At 55.9% G+C, this 14,908-nt stretch overlaps 1 protein-coding gene across 3 annotated transcripts in view; it reads right to left on the bottom strand.

Annotated features, from left to right (window-relative positions):
- PLXNA2 (plexin A2) overlaps nucleotides 1–14,908 on the bottom strand; it is a 140,319-nt gene that overhangs the window by 84,644 nt on the left and 40,767 nt on the right. For all 3 annotated transcript variants that reach the window (XM_077190609.1, XM_077190610.1, XM_054648973.2), the window contains exon 4: nucleotides 2,270–2,404. In XM_077190609.1, coding sequence (XP_077046724.1) covers nucleotides 2,270–2,404 — 135 coding nt within the window. The remainder of the gene's footprint in view (nucleotides 1–2,269; nucleotides 2,405–14,908) is intronic.

Raw genomic sequence — 14,908 nt, 5'->3', positions numbered from 1 at the left:
CAGCCCCACAGCTCCATCCCCACATCCCCACAGCTCCATCCCCACAGCTCCATCTCCACAGCCCCATCCCCACAGCCCCATCCCCACAGCCCCACAGCTCCATCCCCACAGCTCCATCTCCACAGCCCCATCTCCACAGCTCCATCCCCACATCCCCACAGCTCCATCCCCACAGCTCCATCTCTACAGCTCCATCCCCACATCCCCACAGCCCCATCTCCACAGCTCCATCCCCACAGCTCCATCCCCACAGCCCCACAGCTCCATCCCCACAGCCCCACAGCTCCATCTCCACAGCCCCAGGCCCAGGAGCTGCCCCCAGAGCCCATCCCAGAGCCTGTCCCAGGGCTGTCCCCATGCCCAGAGGGGCTCAGGAGGTGCCAGCAGCTGTTGGGGAGCACCTTCCCCAGGTGAATGGTACAAACCCCAGCACCTTCCCCAGGTGAATTCACAACCCCAGCACCTTCCCCAGGTGAATTCACAAACCCCAACACGTTCCCCACATAAATTCCACAACCCCCAGCACCTTGCCCAGGTGAATTCACAGCCCCAGCCATTCCTTGGGGCCGTGTGTGGACACATCCCTGGCCTGCTTCTGTCTCAGATATCAAACCCCAGCTCTGAGCAATCCTCCCCCCACGTTTACTGCAGCACAGCCCTGCCAGGAGCAGCTGCTCCCTGTGGCATTCTGCTGTGGCAAATTTCGGTTTGTTCTCCATTTCCAGCCCTTAAAGGCCATTTTTTGCTGTGTATTCTCGGTCCTTCTGAGGGCACCTCCCACCATTTACAGCCTCACTCTCTGGAGCTGCTGGACCTCCCTCCTCCTCTCAGTTCTGACCCCTTTTCAATCATCAGCCTCCTTTAGAGAGAACCAGGGAGCAATATCTCCTTGGCTGCACTTTGCTGACCTATCACACTGCAGCATGGGGGCACTGGGGTCACCACAGGAGCTGACAGGATCCATATACATGAGCTGCTGGATTTTGGGACCCAGAGCATGCATTGCTGCAAGGGCAACAGGCGAATCCTGTGGCAAACCCTGCAGGGAATGAGAGGCAACAGCCCCCAGCTCCTGGAGTCTCCCCAAGGCAGAGCCGTGGCTGGAAATGGAATTAATGTTCCAGGAATATTCTATTATTTGCTAATTCTCTTCACATCTTTTTGTTTCACAATTAAGCAAATTAGCGCTTTGATGAATATTAAGACGCTCTTGCCTCATAAAAGATGAGTTAGAGGCATTCCCCCTGGACTTTGCTCCTAATGAAAACACTTCCTCAACTGTTTGAGATCCGCACTGGGTCCTTCCCTCCCTGCTGGGAGCATGGGCAGCACGTGGCTCCTGCCACAAAGTGACCAAGAATTAACATTTGAATAAAATAATTCAATTGCAAAGTTTGCACAGATCTCATTATCCAGCCCGAGCTGGATGGGATCTGAAATTTGTGGCTGCTACAGATGCAAGTGTCTGTCCCTGAGTGTCTCCAACAAGCACAAAATGCCTTCCTCAGCCTCAGGGGTTCACTCCCTCAAGGTTTTCAGTGGGGAGAAGACTTTGCCCTCTTCTCAAACATTTCTTCCCTGCTTTCAAATTACTTTATAACCAAGGAACCCCTGCAGCTCATGACAGAGGCAGGAACAGCTCAGAGCCCCAAACCAGCTCAGTTCCCATCCCTTCCAGCCAGGAGCAAACAGGTTCAGCTCTCCCCCAAGCACTGCTGCCAATCTCTGCTCAGGGGCAGAAAAACCTGAGCTCCTCCTGGCCCTCCAAGGCCTTATCCCCATCCAGCCCCTCGGGGCTGATCCCCAGAGCACAGTGCTGAGGAAGTGTCACAGGCATCTTTGATGGAAAATCCTTTCCTTGGGACTGTTCCTCCTGAGAAGCTGAGAGGCCTCAGGAACACAATGTAACCAATGGTTCTCTGCTGCTGTGGAATGCAACAGGTGCATCTGGGATTGGGCTCATGTGGTTGTTTCTAATTAATGGCCAATCACAGCCCAGCTGGCTCGGACAGAGAGCTGAGCCACAAACCTTTGTTATCATTCTTTGCTATTCTATTCTTAGCTTAACTAGCCTTGTGATGAAATCCTTTCTTCTATTCTTTTAGTATAGTTTTAATGTAATATATATCACAAAATAATAAATCAGCCTTCTGAAACGTGGAGTTCTGAAACATCTTCCCTCACCCTGGGACCCCTGTGAGCATGGGCACAAGGAAAGGAGCAGGAATGCCCCGGGCAGGGCAGGGCAGGGGAGCAGACACTCACTCACCTGGCGCTCTGACATGACGTACAGGTACTTGTGGTCGGTGGAGAAGGCCATGTCCCGCAGCACCCGGCTGCCGTCCTTGAACACCGGCACCACCTCGTACTGGATCCCGCCCTGGGGCGGCCCGTCCGCCCGGATCTGCAGCACAAAACACACACACAGAGGTCAGGGGGCACCTCACAGCTGCCAAATTCTGCCTTTGTTTTGGGGTGAGGGGAGGAGGGGGACAAGGTAGGAAAAGGAATGGATCCAAAAATCTCAGCCCTGAACTGCAGATGGAGCAGAGGCAGCGTGTGGGAGCAGGAGCTGGAGCAAAGGTTCTGTCTCCACTGTAGCCAGTGTGATTTCTCCACTCCAGGAGAAATAATGAGAGAGTTTTGTGGTTTCAAGGCGAGCACAGAGACCTCCAGTGAGCCGTGATTGACCATCCAGGGGGAAGGAAAACTGTAAACTTTTAAGATTCTCTCTAAAATAAACCTGAAAGGAGACCACAAAACTCTACAGCCAACAGCAAAGCCAAGATACTGCAGAGGTATTTTTTTAATTCTCTAGACACCTATAGAATGACACTTGGATAATCTCCACCACCTCTTCCTGCCACGGAATCCTCCTGGAGCATCATCCCTGCTTGAAACCCGGGGATGCTGCTGCCGCTTCCCTGCCTGGAGGATTCAGCGAGGCCAGGCCAGCCCAGCCCGTTGTGCTGAGCGAGCAGAGCTCTGGCACAGCCCCACCCGGTCCAAGCATCCCTCCGTGCCTCCCAAACACCGCCCTGCTCCCGCAGGAAAACCTGCCCGGGCTGTGACAAGCGCCGTCCCTGCCAGCAGCCGCTGCTGCGGAGGAAGCGCCTTCTCTTCCCCGAGTTAATAATTGATGGCCTCGGGGGCTGTGGGCAGCGGGATAAACAAACTCCGTACGTTGTCCTTCCCACCAGGATCTGCGCGTTTGGAGAGCCGCGGGATGGGAACGGCGCTGGGCGAGCCACGGGCGGGCAGCGACAGCGCTGCTGGGCCGGGGATGAGCCGGGATATGCCGGGGATGTACCGGGAATGTGCTGGGATGTGCCGGGAATTGCTGGGATGTGCCGGGAGTGTGCCAAGGATGTACCGGGAATTGCCGGAGATGAGTCGGGATGTGCCAGGAATTGCCGGGATGTACCGGGAATGTGCCAAGGATGTGCAGGGAATTGCCGGGATGTGCCAGGAATTGCCGGGATGTACCGGGAATGTGCCAAGGATGTGTCAGGAATTGCCGGAGATGAGTTGGGATGTGCCGGGAATTGCCGGGATGCAACGGGAATTGCCGGGATGTGCCGGGAATTGCCGGAGATGAGTCGGGATGTACCGGGAATGTACCGGGAATGTGCTGGGATGTGCCGGGAATGAGCCCAGGATGTACCGGGAATTGCCGGGGTGTGTCGGGAATTGCCGGGATGTGTCGGGAATTGCCGGGAATTGCCGGGATGCAGCTGCTGCCCCTCCAGGAGAGGGAAGGCGGCTCTAGGAAAGCTCCTTATCCCACAGATGCCATCGGCTCCCGCCGGGCTGTGCTGCCCCAGCCCTTTCTGCCGCCCCGGGGTTCCCTGCCTGGCTGCATAATGGAGCAAAAGGCAGGAAAACCCGAAGGCCAAACCTTCAGAAGAGGCAGGACTGGCACAGAAAGGAGCCTCTTTTTCTGTCCTCGGGAGCTAAGAGAGCAGGTTGTTAAAAATCTCGTGGTTTAGCTGAGAAATGAGTCAGCCCGGCTGGAAATGCCAGGAGAGCAGAGCTGCTCCCCTGCACCCTCTCCAAATAAATGCCCCCCTTGGAGAGGGCCCCGGTGCCTCCTGCCATGTTCAGACATGTTGGACACACACAAACACATTCATTCTCTGCATTTCTCTCTTTTTCCCTTTACCTCCCGAGTGTTCAGCGCTATAGCAGAACATCAGGAGGGAATGTGAGTGGTCTGTGGAACGCCCACAGCCAGGCACAGGAGCCCCTGGCAGGATTAAGCTGCCAGCCCAAGACTGCCTCGAAAACCCTGAATTTTCAGAAAGCAAAATCCCCCCAAAGGCAGAAGGTCAAAGAAAGCAAAATCCCCCAAAAGGCAGAAGGTCAAATCCTGCTTTAATTCCACCTGTGAGAATTAGGATTGTCACAGCCCCTGTGAAATACCAAGAATCAGAGGCAGATCCACACCAGTATGAGCCCAGTGCCTTACTGGGTGCTGCCACTGAGTCACCCACGCTGCAGCAGGGACAGAGGGACAGAAATCACCCGAGGAATAAAGAGCAGGAACGCGGGGCTGTCAGGGCTCCACAGCCACCACCGTACAAAGGGCTGATTAATGGCCAGACAGGAATGGAAGCCCGGACATGAAGGATCAGCAGCCTTTGTGAAAAACAACTGTTTTCCAGAGTTCCCTCAGGGCACCAGCAGCTCGTTAAATTGAGCTTCTTTCTAGTAATGAGGTCAGACAGGGCTAATAAAGAGAGATACCACTGGACAAGGCTGGTGCAGACCAATTCCAACTGGGAATTGCAGCTCTGGGCTGGAGGCAGTGCCCCACAGCCTCTCCAGCCCGGCTGAGGCCTTGGAGCTGTGCCTGGAAGGGGAGCCTGGGATGGCTTTGGTGCCTGGGCTGGAGTTTTGGGGCACAGCACGGGGTGCTGGGCACTGTCTGTGCCCTCCTGCCCCCACAAGGGCCAGGGAGCAGCCCTGGGGCTCTCAGGGACTCTGCCACCAGGACAAGGGGACAGCAGAGCCACTCCCTGGGCGGGTGTTGAAGGCCCAGAGCCCCCAGAGCCCCCAGAGCCCCCAGAGCCCCCAGAGCCCCCAGAGCCCCCTGCCCACAGCCCAGGCCGAGGGGCACCCAGTGACACCGGGATGCTCCGCTGCATCTCTTGCTCGGGGCTCGGTTTCCATGGCAACAAATGATGATGTCAGAGAGAAGAGCGATGATTCCCGAGGCCGGGGAGGAAGAAAGGGATCATCTCACACAGCAGGAAGCGTCTTGTTGACGTTTGGAGAGGGAAACCATTCCTCTGCCTCGCGTGTGGGTGCCCTCCCGGCGCCTGACAGCTCCTGAGCCGTCCCTGGAGCAGGGGCTGGGACCAGCCCTGCCCCTCTGGGCTCATCCCCAACCCGGGGCCCTGGGGGAGAGGGGAGCACAGGGATGGGCTGGGATCCCCTGATCCTGTCTGCTCCTGTCCCCTCCCTCTCCCGGCAGGGTGATGGCCGTGGGAAGGGATCAGGAGAGGGGCACCGAGGGAAGAGGTGGGGATGGGTGGAGCACAGGGGTGGGGAGAGGCACCCCAGGAGCTGGAAACAGGAATCAGAGGGGCAGCAGAGCCCAGGAGGACACACCACGGGCTGCCACGCTTGGACAGGGACCCGAGGAGCGGCCCGGGCCACATCCAGCCCTTCCCTCCTGCTGGATGTTTACAAATCCCTCCTGAGAAGCGCCTCAGGACCTAATCTGCAAATCCAAACTCGTCCCTGCTCGCAGGGCAGCCCGGAGGAGGAGCAGGATGTGCTGGGTGCAGGGGCTGCAGCCCCGCAGAGCCGGGCTCACACTGAGCTCTCTAATACCCCCACAATGCAGCTGCAGGCTAAGCTGGGCTTTACCACCAGAGATTAGCAAAATACCACATTGTGGCAGCGTGTAGGAGCCACTCAAGGATCTAATCTGACATGAAGCTCCAGCACACCTCGTGCAGGAAAGTTCCCCTCAGGTGCTGTGCCCAGGCAGTGCCAGTGCTGGGGTAGCTCTGCACTCCCCCCCAGCAGGCTCCCATTAGGAGACATCGAATCTCTTTGCAGGAACTTTCCATGATTAAATTACCTGTCTGTTTTCATTAGGGGTGTTTCCACCAGGCTGACTCAGGATGGAATTCCTGGTGCCAGAGAAAACAGCTGAATAAGGGGCTGATTCCCCAGCCTGGGTCCTGCAGCAGGGCCACCCATGAACTCCTCCCCACCTCTGCAGGGGCCTCGTGGGTCCCAAAGCACTTTGGGATTCCATGTGGAAACAGCCAGGGAGGCACTGGAGGGGCTCCTGAGAGGATTCCCAGGGCCAGGAGCAGCAGGCACTGCCTGAACTTGCTGATTTTTGTAGTGGCAGCGAAGTGAAATCTGGCCCTGCACGATTCTCCTGGTCCTGCATCCTCTGACCCCCACAGCAACCTCCAGGAGGGGAGAATCCACACCTGGAACTGCAAATTATTACCCAAAAGGTTTCCAAGAGCCCTTCAGGCCCTCTGGGAGTGAAATACCCCAGACTCCCCCTGACATCTGGGTTGGACCTGTTTCCAGGTCATCACTGAGCCCAGAGGGGTGTGGGGATTTCTGAGGACCCTTCAGCCAGTCCAGCCCACATGTGGGATGTGAGTTTGCCAATGCAGGTGTGCCAGGCCCCTGCAGGACCCCTCCCCATGTCCCCCCCCAGCCTTCCCTGCAGGCAGGAGCAGCAGGGTGGGACTGGGCTCCACGTGGGAAGCCTCCCCTCAGAATTCAGCTCAACAGGAATCCCATTGGGTGCCTTTCCTTTAAATCAGAGATGTGTCCCTGAGAAAGCTAATGACAAACCTTGCATGCACATTCCATTCAAATCAGCACATCCAATTAACTTCATTACCTGCAGGCTCCCTCTCTCCCAGGCTCTTTCTCTCCTGTCACATTTTCTTGATGCATTTCTCCCAGATTAGGAGGGAACGGCTCTGTCACCGTGGGCATCACCTTTGCCTTGGCCCCAAAGCCTCCATGGATGGTTCCCTGCAGGAGCTCATGGTCCTGTCAGGCTGGGAGCAAAGCAGCTCCTGAGAGCAGCTCTGCTCCCTGAGGGAGGAGAAAATCCATCCTCTCCCAGCTCACACTGTCCAACTGAACATTAAATACTCCCACTAATCACTGCTGGGGCTGCCCTGGCAAAACTCTGGGGAGAAAGTCTGCACAAAGTCTGCATTTCAGACCCTGGTGGGATCATCCCAACACTGCCCCAGGAGAGCCACACGTGTCCCCTCTCACCTCGATCCCACCTTTCCCAATGGATGAAACTGGGAGTTTAAAATTGCCCTTGGCTCGGACAATCCCTGCCCTGCAGCATCTCTGGCTCTCTTGGCTGAGCAGCTGGGCCTGGGTTTATCCCTTGGCATTCTGGGGGTGGGAAGAGGGGAGCAGAGTGGGCAGGCAGGGGGCTCCAGCCTCGTTTTCTGTGTGGGGGCACCCACAGTGTTGGATCTGCCAGGAGAAGAGATTCCACGAACATTTATTCCATCAACACAGCTCCTCCCCTGCCACGGGGAAAGGGATGGGGAGCAGGATCCCCTGCTGCCTTTCTGCAGGGCTCTGGAGGGGAAAGCAGCAGCTCAGCCACCCTGACAGGACAAACCCCTGTGAGCAGTTGCCACTGGGGAGGTTCTTTCCTATCTCCAGGCTCTCCCACCCCTGTGCTCCCTCCAGCCTCGTGCAGAGCTGCTCTGGATGAGGCAGGGAGGGTGGCACACAGGCACCATGCAGGGCCCAATCAGCAGCCCCACGTCTTTAATTCATTGCTGCACAAGAGAGGCTCCTTCAGAACAAAGCTGCCAGTTCAGGAGATCATTCCTTGAAAAGACTTTTTATTTGAAAAGCTGTCAGCTCACACCTTGTCACAGCCCTACTTGCAGCAGCACAACTTTAATAACATGCCACCTCACATGCAAATGAGCTGCTAATTAATTAAGTAGTATTCTTCCGGGGATGGATTCATTAGAATGAAATTTGGGCTGGCGAGGCTGGATTGCTTTGGATGGTGCTTTAAATCAGCAGCATTGTCTTCTCCTGGAGGCCCAGCTCTCCCTCCCATGCAGAGGGAAGCTCCTTCCCATCCCGTGCCCCCAGGCAGGCTCTGCACACCCTGGTGCTGCCACCACCTCTGCAAGGCCCAGACCAGCCCTAAACCAGCCCAAACCAGCAGTGAGGTGTACAAAATGATGTATGAGGTGCCCACAAGATTTTCCTCTATAGTTCTGAGGAAATCCAGTGCAGGGGAGGGCTCAGTACGAAAGCAGGAGGTAGAGGCTGTTAATCTGGGGGGCTCCAGGATCAGGCCATGCTGAGCAGGAGCAGAGCTGATCCCTTTGGAGCCCTTGTTCAAAAGAGACAATTGCTGGGGGTCCAGGGCCAGCAGCCCTGCACCTTCCAGCAGCACCAAACACAACCCTCAAAGGGTGGAACACTCAGGGTCCTGGGGCCTTCCTGCCAGGAGGAGGAGAGCTCAGGGCACAAACCCTGTCCTCTCTAATCTGTCCCCAGGGAGCAGGGACGTCCCTTCCCTCTGTTCAGCAATAATCCCCTTCTCCCTTTCCCCTCCTGTTTGATTTTTGGGGAGGTGACAGCTCCAGGAGCAGGCAGAGGGGTTTTTATTCCTGCAGCATCCTGCTCTCATCCTGTGGGCCTGGCAGCCTGGAGGGGCACTGCAGGGTTGGCTGGGTGGACACAGCCCAGGCTGCCCCTGAGCCCTCTGGGTGCCACAAACCCTGGGCAGGGCCATTCCCGGCCTTTTCCCGTTCTCTGCCCTTGTTCTGCCCTTTGCCCTGAGCCAGAGCTGGGCTCAGTGTTGGAGGCACCCAAAGGAACACAGGAGGCAGGACAGAAACCCAGAACTGCCTGGCTCTGTCTGCAGGACGCACTCAGGGATGGAGGGAGCTGTGAGAGGCGTCTGGGGAGTGAAAAACAGGAGAACAGGGCTGAGTGCTGAGCCTGAGCTCTGTGAGGCACAGAGAGCAGCAGAGCAAGCCCACAGCTGGTGTCATTCTGGTGCTATTTAGGGCGAGGGAGGCACCAGGTATCTGCTTGTCACAAACCATTTGCAGCTCTTGCCCAAAGCCCCCAAAATAGCCCTGCATCTGTGTTGTGTGTCCACACCTCACCTGGGCCCTTCCAGCTGAATAATCCTGCACAGCTCCGTGCCAGGCTCTCTCTCCCCAGGAACATCCTCCTCCAGCTCTGCATTTCACAGCTGAAGGGATTGGTCCTGCTTGCTTTGCTTTGTTGACCTTGAGTGGCCATGTAAAATGGCATCAAAAGCCACTTAGACAAGACTGTCTAATGTGAAGTTTGCTCCAAACGAGCTTCAGTGAGTCGAGATTCTCCCCAAGGAGGAAAAAACTAAATGACTGTCAAAAATTGCCACACAAAAACCCTGTTTCTCCAAAGCCACGGCTTCCAGCTGATCAGGTGGGAGCCACAGGGCTCCTCAGGAAATATTATTCTCTTTCCTCTTTGAAAACATCATGTAAGTAATATGTTTGAAATGGCTTCGATTTCCTGCCCAGCACCTCGGGGGGATGCTGGAACATGAGCCAAACTCGGAGCTGCCGAGGGCCAAAACCCAGAAGGAAATAAGAGAATGCAGATTTTATTGTCTTTGGGGTTTATAAAGCTGTGGATAAACCCTTTGCCTGGTGGTTCTGCTCTGCTCTGGGTCAGGCAGGAGCCAGCAGGTGAACAAGGAGGCCGTGCACATTTTTGGTTTCACTTGTGCATGCAGAGCCAGTCATGTGTTACTGATCAGATCTAACCTTGCTGGGGCAGAGGATGTGAGAGAATTACCGAGCTCAGCTCAGCTCAGATCCCGGGAAATGAGGGAAATGAGGGAAATGAGGAGACTCTCCCAGCCCCCAGGCCCTCCTGCCCAGCAGGGGCAGAGCTGCAGCTGGCAATGGGCATTTTCTGCCTGTGAACCGGGGCAGAGCCTCACAAAGGGCCGGGTCTCCGGAGGTCGTGTGAGGACAGAGAGCCCCGGGCAGGCTGGCAGCGCCCCAGGGCTCCCTGCAGGCCTCCCCTGGCCCTGCTGCCTGCCTGGGCTCTGGCAAAGCCCCAGCAGGGGCTGGCTCCGTGCTTGGGGCTGCCTCAGCATCCCTGGGCATGCAGGAGCTGCAGCAATGTCACCTGCAGGAGGGCACCAGGCAGGGCCAGCAGGGCTGGGGACGTTGGCTGGTGCATTCCCTGTCCTGGAAGCACTGAGGGCTCCTGATTGGAGGCTCTGCAATAAATCCCTGGCGCTGAATCTCTCCCTGTTTGCTCATTCATGCCCCAATCTCCATCAGACGGAGGTTTGAGGCAGCTCAGGTTCCTGGTGTGTGAGGAAAGCTCCTGCTGCCCCTCTGAGCTGCCTCCCCAGTGCTATTCTGGGGCAGATCAAGGATAAAAATAAAAACAAAAAGCAAAATCTCCTCCATCTCCGCACTGAAACTCCCTAAGCCTTCGGCACATGCCCTTTGCAGCATCTCAGAGTCAATCAGCAGATAAGCAGATGAGCTGGCTCTGAATAATCTGTGTGTGCAACACATGGAACGCTGCTCAGGCCTGGGCTGCAGCGGGGTTTGCTGGGCTGGGCCCAGGGCACACATCTGTCCCTGTCCCTCTGTCCCTGTCCCTCTGTCCCTGTCCCTCTGTCCCCTTCCCAACGTCAGCAGCAGGAGCTGGGCCCAGGCTGGGTGCAGGGTGCAGGCACAAAGCCCCAGCACATTCCTGCCCTGCTCCATCATTGACCTGTAGGTAAACACGTGGCTTCCGCCCTAATCCCCTGCAGCCTCATGAACATCAGCCGCGCTAAATTTTTCATGTAATTAAGAGAAAAACCCTAATCCAGTGTAATTAGCTCCCTGATTGCCAGCGTCAGGCAGCAGAGCAGTGTTTGAACAGCAATTCAGGTCTAGCTGGTTAGGCAAACACTGCGTGTGTGGCTCAGTAATTCAACACTGGAGCAGCTCCCCCTGTGCTGTCCTTTGGGCTGCTTCCCTCAAAGCTTCCCCTGCTCCAGGGGCCTCAACTCCCCAAAGTGCTGCTCCAGTTACAGCCCCGAGGGGCGTGGAGCCAGGCCAGCAGCGCAGCCAGAGCCCCCTCCCTGCTGATGCTGGAGTGGAGCCCCCATCTCACCGGGATTTTGGGTCAGCACCACCCCTGCCTGCCCAAATTCAGCACCTGAGAGGCACAGCTGAGAGCCTGCTGGGGAAACAGGCTCCTGGTGGGGATGCTCAGCACCAGCACCACAGCCAGGCAGGGCTGGAGGCCACCACAGCTCCGAGGGGCTTTGTGGTGCAGAGCAGAGCCCATCCCAGCACCCAGACCTTGTGCAGAGCAGAGCCCATCCCAGCACCCAGACCTTGTGCAGAGCAGAGCCCATCCCAGCACCCAGCCCTCATACAGATCAGAGCCCATCCCAGCCCCATCCCAGCACCCAGCCCTCGTGGCTTGCAGTGATATTTTCCTCGTTCATTCATATACATGAAGGCAGAATTTTAAGAGTGAAATGTTCGAATTTTGGGAAGGGGAAGCAGATGGGAGAGGAACAGAGAATGTGGATGCGTGTGCCAACAGGGAGGCAGAGAAACCAAGAAAGCACAGAGAGAAGACACCTTCACTTAACCATTTCATCCATCCCCAGCAACGAGGAGCTGAGCTGCTGAAGGCACTGTCAAATATTTCTGTTTTCTTTCTAAAATTCACCTGTGACAAACTACAGACACCTCCAGCTCTCAGCAGTCACACCTTCATCTTCAGACTCAATACCAGCCTGCTGAAACACAGGTTTGAAAGCGATATCATTGTAGGAGTATTTGCTGGAGTGTCTCAAGGAGGGTTTTGTTCCTCATCCTAGACAGTTCATAAAGGGTTTTTCTGCTTTTGGAGAAAGGTCTTGGTCTTTGTTTGGACAAGTTTGGTTGCTGCTGCTGTAGGGGCTGAATGTTTGTGCCTGGGACACTGCAGACCCCAGAACCAGCTCCCTGTGTGAGGAGCAGGCTCAGAACCTTCCCACAGCCCCAGCCTTGCAGCCTGACTCCCTGCAGAGCCCTGGGTCCCTGCTGGATCCCAGAGCCAGCCCTGGTGTGTGCAGGCAGCCCCAGGAACATCAGGAGCCCTGGCATCACCGGGATGAGCCCTGGCAGGAGATCTGCAGCCAGCCAGGGACAGTGCCAGGGGTGCTGGAAGGGGCAGGGGATGGTGTTGGGAGGAAAGGGAGTGTCACAGACATCTCCTATGGAAAATCCTTTCCTTGGGATTGTTCCTCCTGAGAAGCTGAGAGGCCTCAGGAACACAATGCAAACAATGGTTCTCTGCTGCTGTGGGATGCAACAGGTGCATCTGGGATTGGGCTCATGTGGTTGTTTCTAATTAATGGCCAATCACAGCCCAGCTGGCTCGGACAGAGAGCCGAGCCACAAACCTTTGTTATCATTCTTTGCTATTCTATTCTTAGCCAGCCTTCTGATGAAATCCTTTCTTCTATTATTTAGTATAGTTTTAATGTCATATATATAATAAAATAATAAATCGAACCTTCTGAAACACGGAGTCAGATCCTCGTCTCTGCCCTCACCCTGGGAGGGTCACAAGGGAGCTGCTCAGTCACCTCCAGCCAGCTCTGAGGTGACCTGAGGGACACCACGGGGCCGTTTGCCATCCCCTGCCCCCAGAAGCTGCAGTTCCAACAAGGGGGGGTTCTTTGAATTGCTCTCACTAAAAGCAGACCAGGTATCAAATGTTCCTAAAGCTTTTGAAACAAGGGCTACAAACCGAGCCAAGGCTCAGAGCTGATATGGAAAGTTCCCTCCCAGGACAGATTTTCCCAGTGAGGGAGGGCTGGCAGCCAGGGCAGCCCCTGTGCACGAGGCCACTGCTCAATGGCAGAGGAGCTGAGCCCCTTCTTGCCTTCCTCTTCCACTGCTCAGAAGCAGCACAGCCCCCCTGCACACCCACACCTCTGCAGGGAGGAATCTGCTAATGATGCCCGGCCTCCTGCTATGCCACTGCCATGATTTATTGGTTGTGTCATGGCTTGCACTCAGCTGTGAAGGAATCTTGCCGTGACCTCAAGCCATGAGACCCCAATTTTCCTGGTGTTGGAGGAAAACGGCCTGGCCAGCCCAAGCCAGCAGGTATTTAGGTATTTCCCTGTCTCCTCCTGCAGTTTGTGCTGCCAGAGCCTGGCTGGGGGCCAGGTCCTGCTCTGAGCATCTGGAGTGCTGTGGTTTGTGCCTTCACCTGCTCCCCAGGGGCTCTGTGCCTTGAAAATTCACTCTAAAGCAGCTTCAAACCCTCCAGTTTTCATTATTAATATGACTCCTTTCATCAGAGTCCACTCATCTTTTTGCTTTCTATTTCTGCCTCTACCCTTTCATTGTTTCCCCGGTGCTTCCATGGGAATGGCACCGAGACCCCGAGCCAGCAGCAGGAATTCATTCCATCAAAGCTTCCTCCTGCAGCCGAGGGTTTGTTGTGGGGTTTTCTTCCCCCCTCGTTTTAATTCCATCTGTATTTAATCCCAGACAAACACAAACAACAATCTCAGCTCCCTAAGGCCATCGCTTTCTAAATCAGTTACAGCCAACTCCAATTAGCAGGCAGGCAACATGAGCAGCTCCTGGATCTTTGGGAAGGAGCCAGCCCAGAAGGTCCTTTTCCCCAGACTGTCCCTTTTTTCCTTCTGAAGGACTTGCACCATCATTAGAGGCTCTGCGAGATGAAACCCCCTCCCCTTTGCCTCTGCCGCCGTGGGGATGATGTTCCACGGCCTCATTAATGCTGTTTGTGCTTCTGTGCTCCAGCACCTGAGCCTACCTGCAGGCTTTGATTTATAAGAGCATCCCAAAGGCTCTACAAGTGCTGAAGAGAGACTTTATTGGTCACTTTAGCTTCCCTCTCAGCCTGCACTTGAAACTGCTGCTCAACAGCCTCTCTCAGCCGGGCTGAGCAGAGGCAGCTCCTGCCAGGCACAAACCTGACCCTCCTCAGGGCGAGAGAGGATCTCTCAGAGGTGCCCTGGGGAAGCCTCTCCCTTCTCAGGCCATGACAGCATCTCCTGGAATTACCCTGGGGAAGAACCCACCAGCCCTCAGAGGAACTCACCACATTCAACATGGAATTGTTTGGTTGAACCTGACTGAGAGTTCACCGTCCTCAGGTTGTTTGGGTGGGAATTGTGTGATCCTGCAGGCTGGTGGGATTTTTCTGAATTATCCAGACAGGCACTTGTTCTTTAGGGCTCGGAGCTGGTGGTGTGCCCTGCTCTGCCAGGGCTCTGCTGGATGCTCTCCCTTGCTGGGTGTCTGGAGGGTGCTGAGGGCACTGGTGGAGCTCAGTCCTTGCTGAAGGGACGTGCCCAGGCAGGACACACTGTCCCCAGAGCCTCCCTGCCTCCATTAGGGAGCTATTTCAGGCAATGATTTCAGATGAAAATCTGTGTTTTATTAACTGTGGGTGTGCTTTGCTGCTGGACTCTTTAATGTGCTTGCAGCTGCATCAATGGGAGCCATGGAGGAGCCACTGAACCCGACTGCCTGGAGCTGTCACCCCTGCTGGGACACCAGGGTGTGCCCGGGGTGGGGGCCATGGCCAAAGCTGCTGTCCCCCCTCTCCTGTGGAACACAGAATCCTTCAGGCTGGGAAACGCCTCCAAGAGCATCAAACCCAACCTTCAGCCGCTGCCACCAAACCACGTCCCAGGGCCACCTCTGCCCCTTTTGTGAGCACTTCCAGGGGTGGTGGCTCCACCACTGCCCTGGGCAGCTGCTCCAATGTCTGGCCACTGTTCCAGTGAAGAAATTTTTCCCAATATCCACCCTATCCAGGGCCACTGTGGCAGTGGCTGGGGCCGTGCCCAGCCCAGGGAAGGGTG

The sequence above is a fragment of the Agelaius phoeniceus genome, chromosome 25, assembly GCF_051311805.1.
Source record: "Agelaius phoeniceus isolate bAgePho1 chromosome 25, bAgePho1.hap1, whole genome shotgun sequence".
In the NCBI taxonomy this organism is placed as follows: Eukaryota; Metazoa; Chordata; class Aves; order Passeriformes; family Icteridae; genus Agelaius; species Agelaius phoeniceus.
This window is presented reverse-complemented; position numbering and strand designations above follow the sequence as displayed.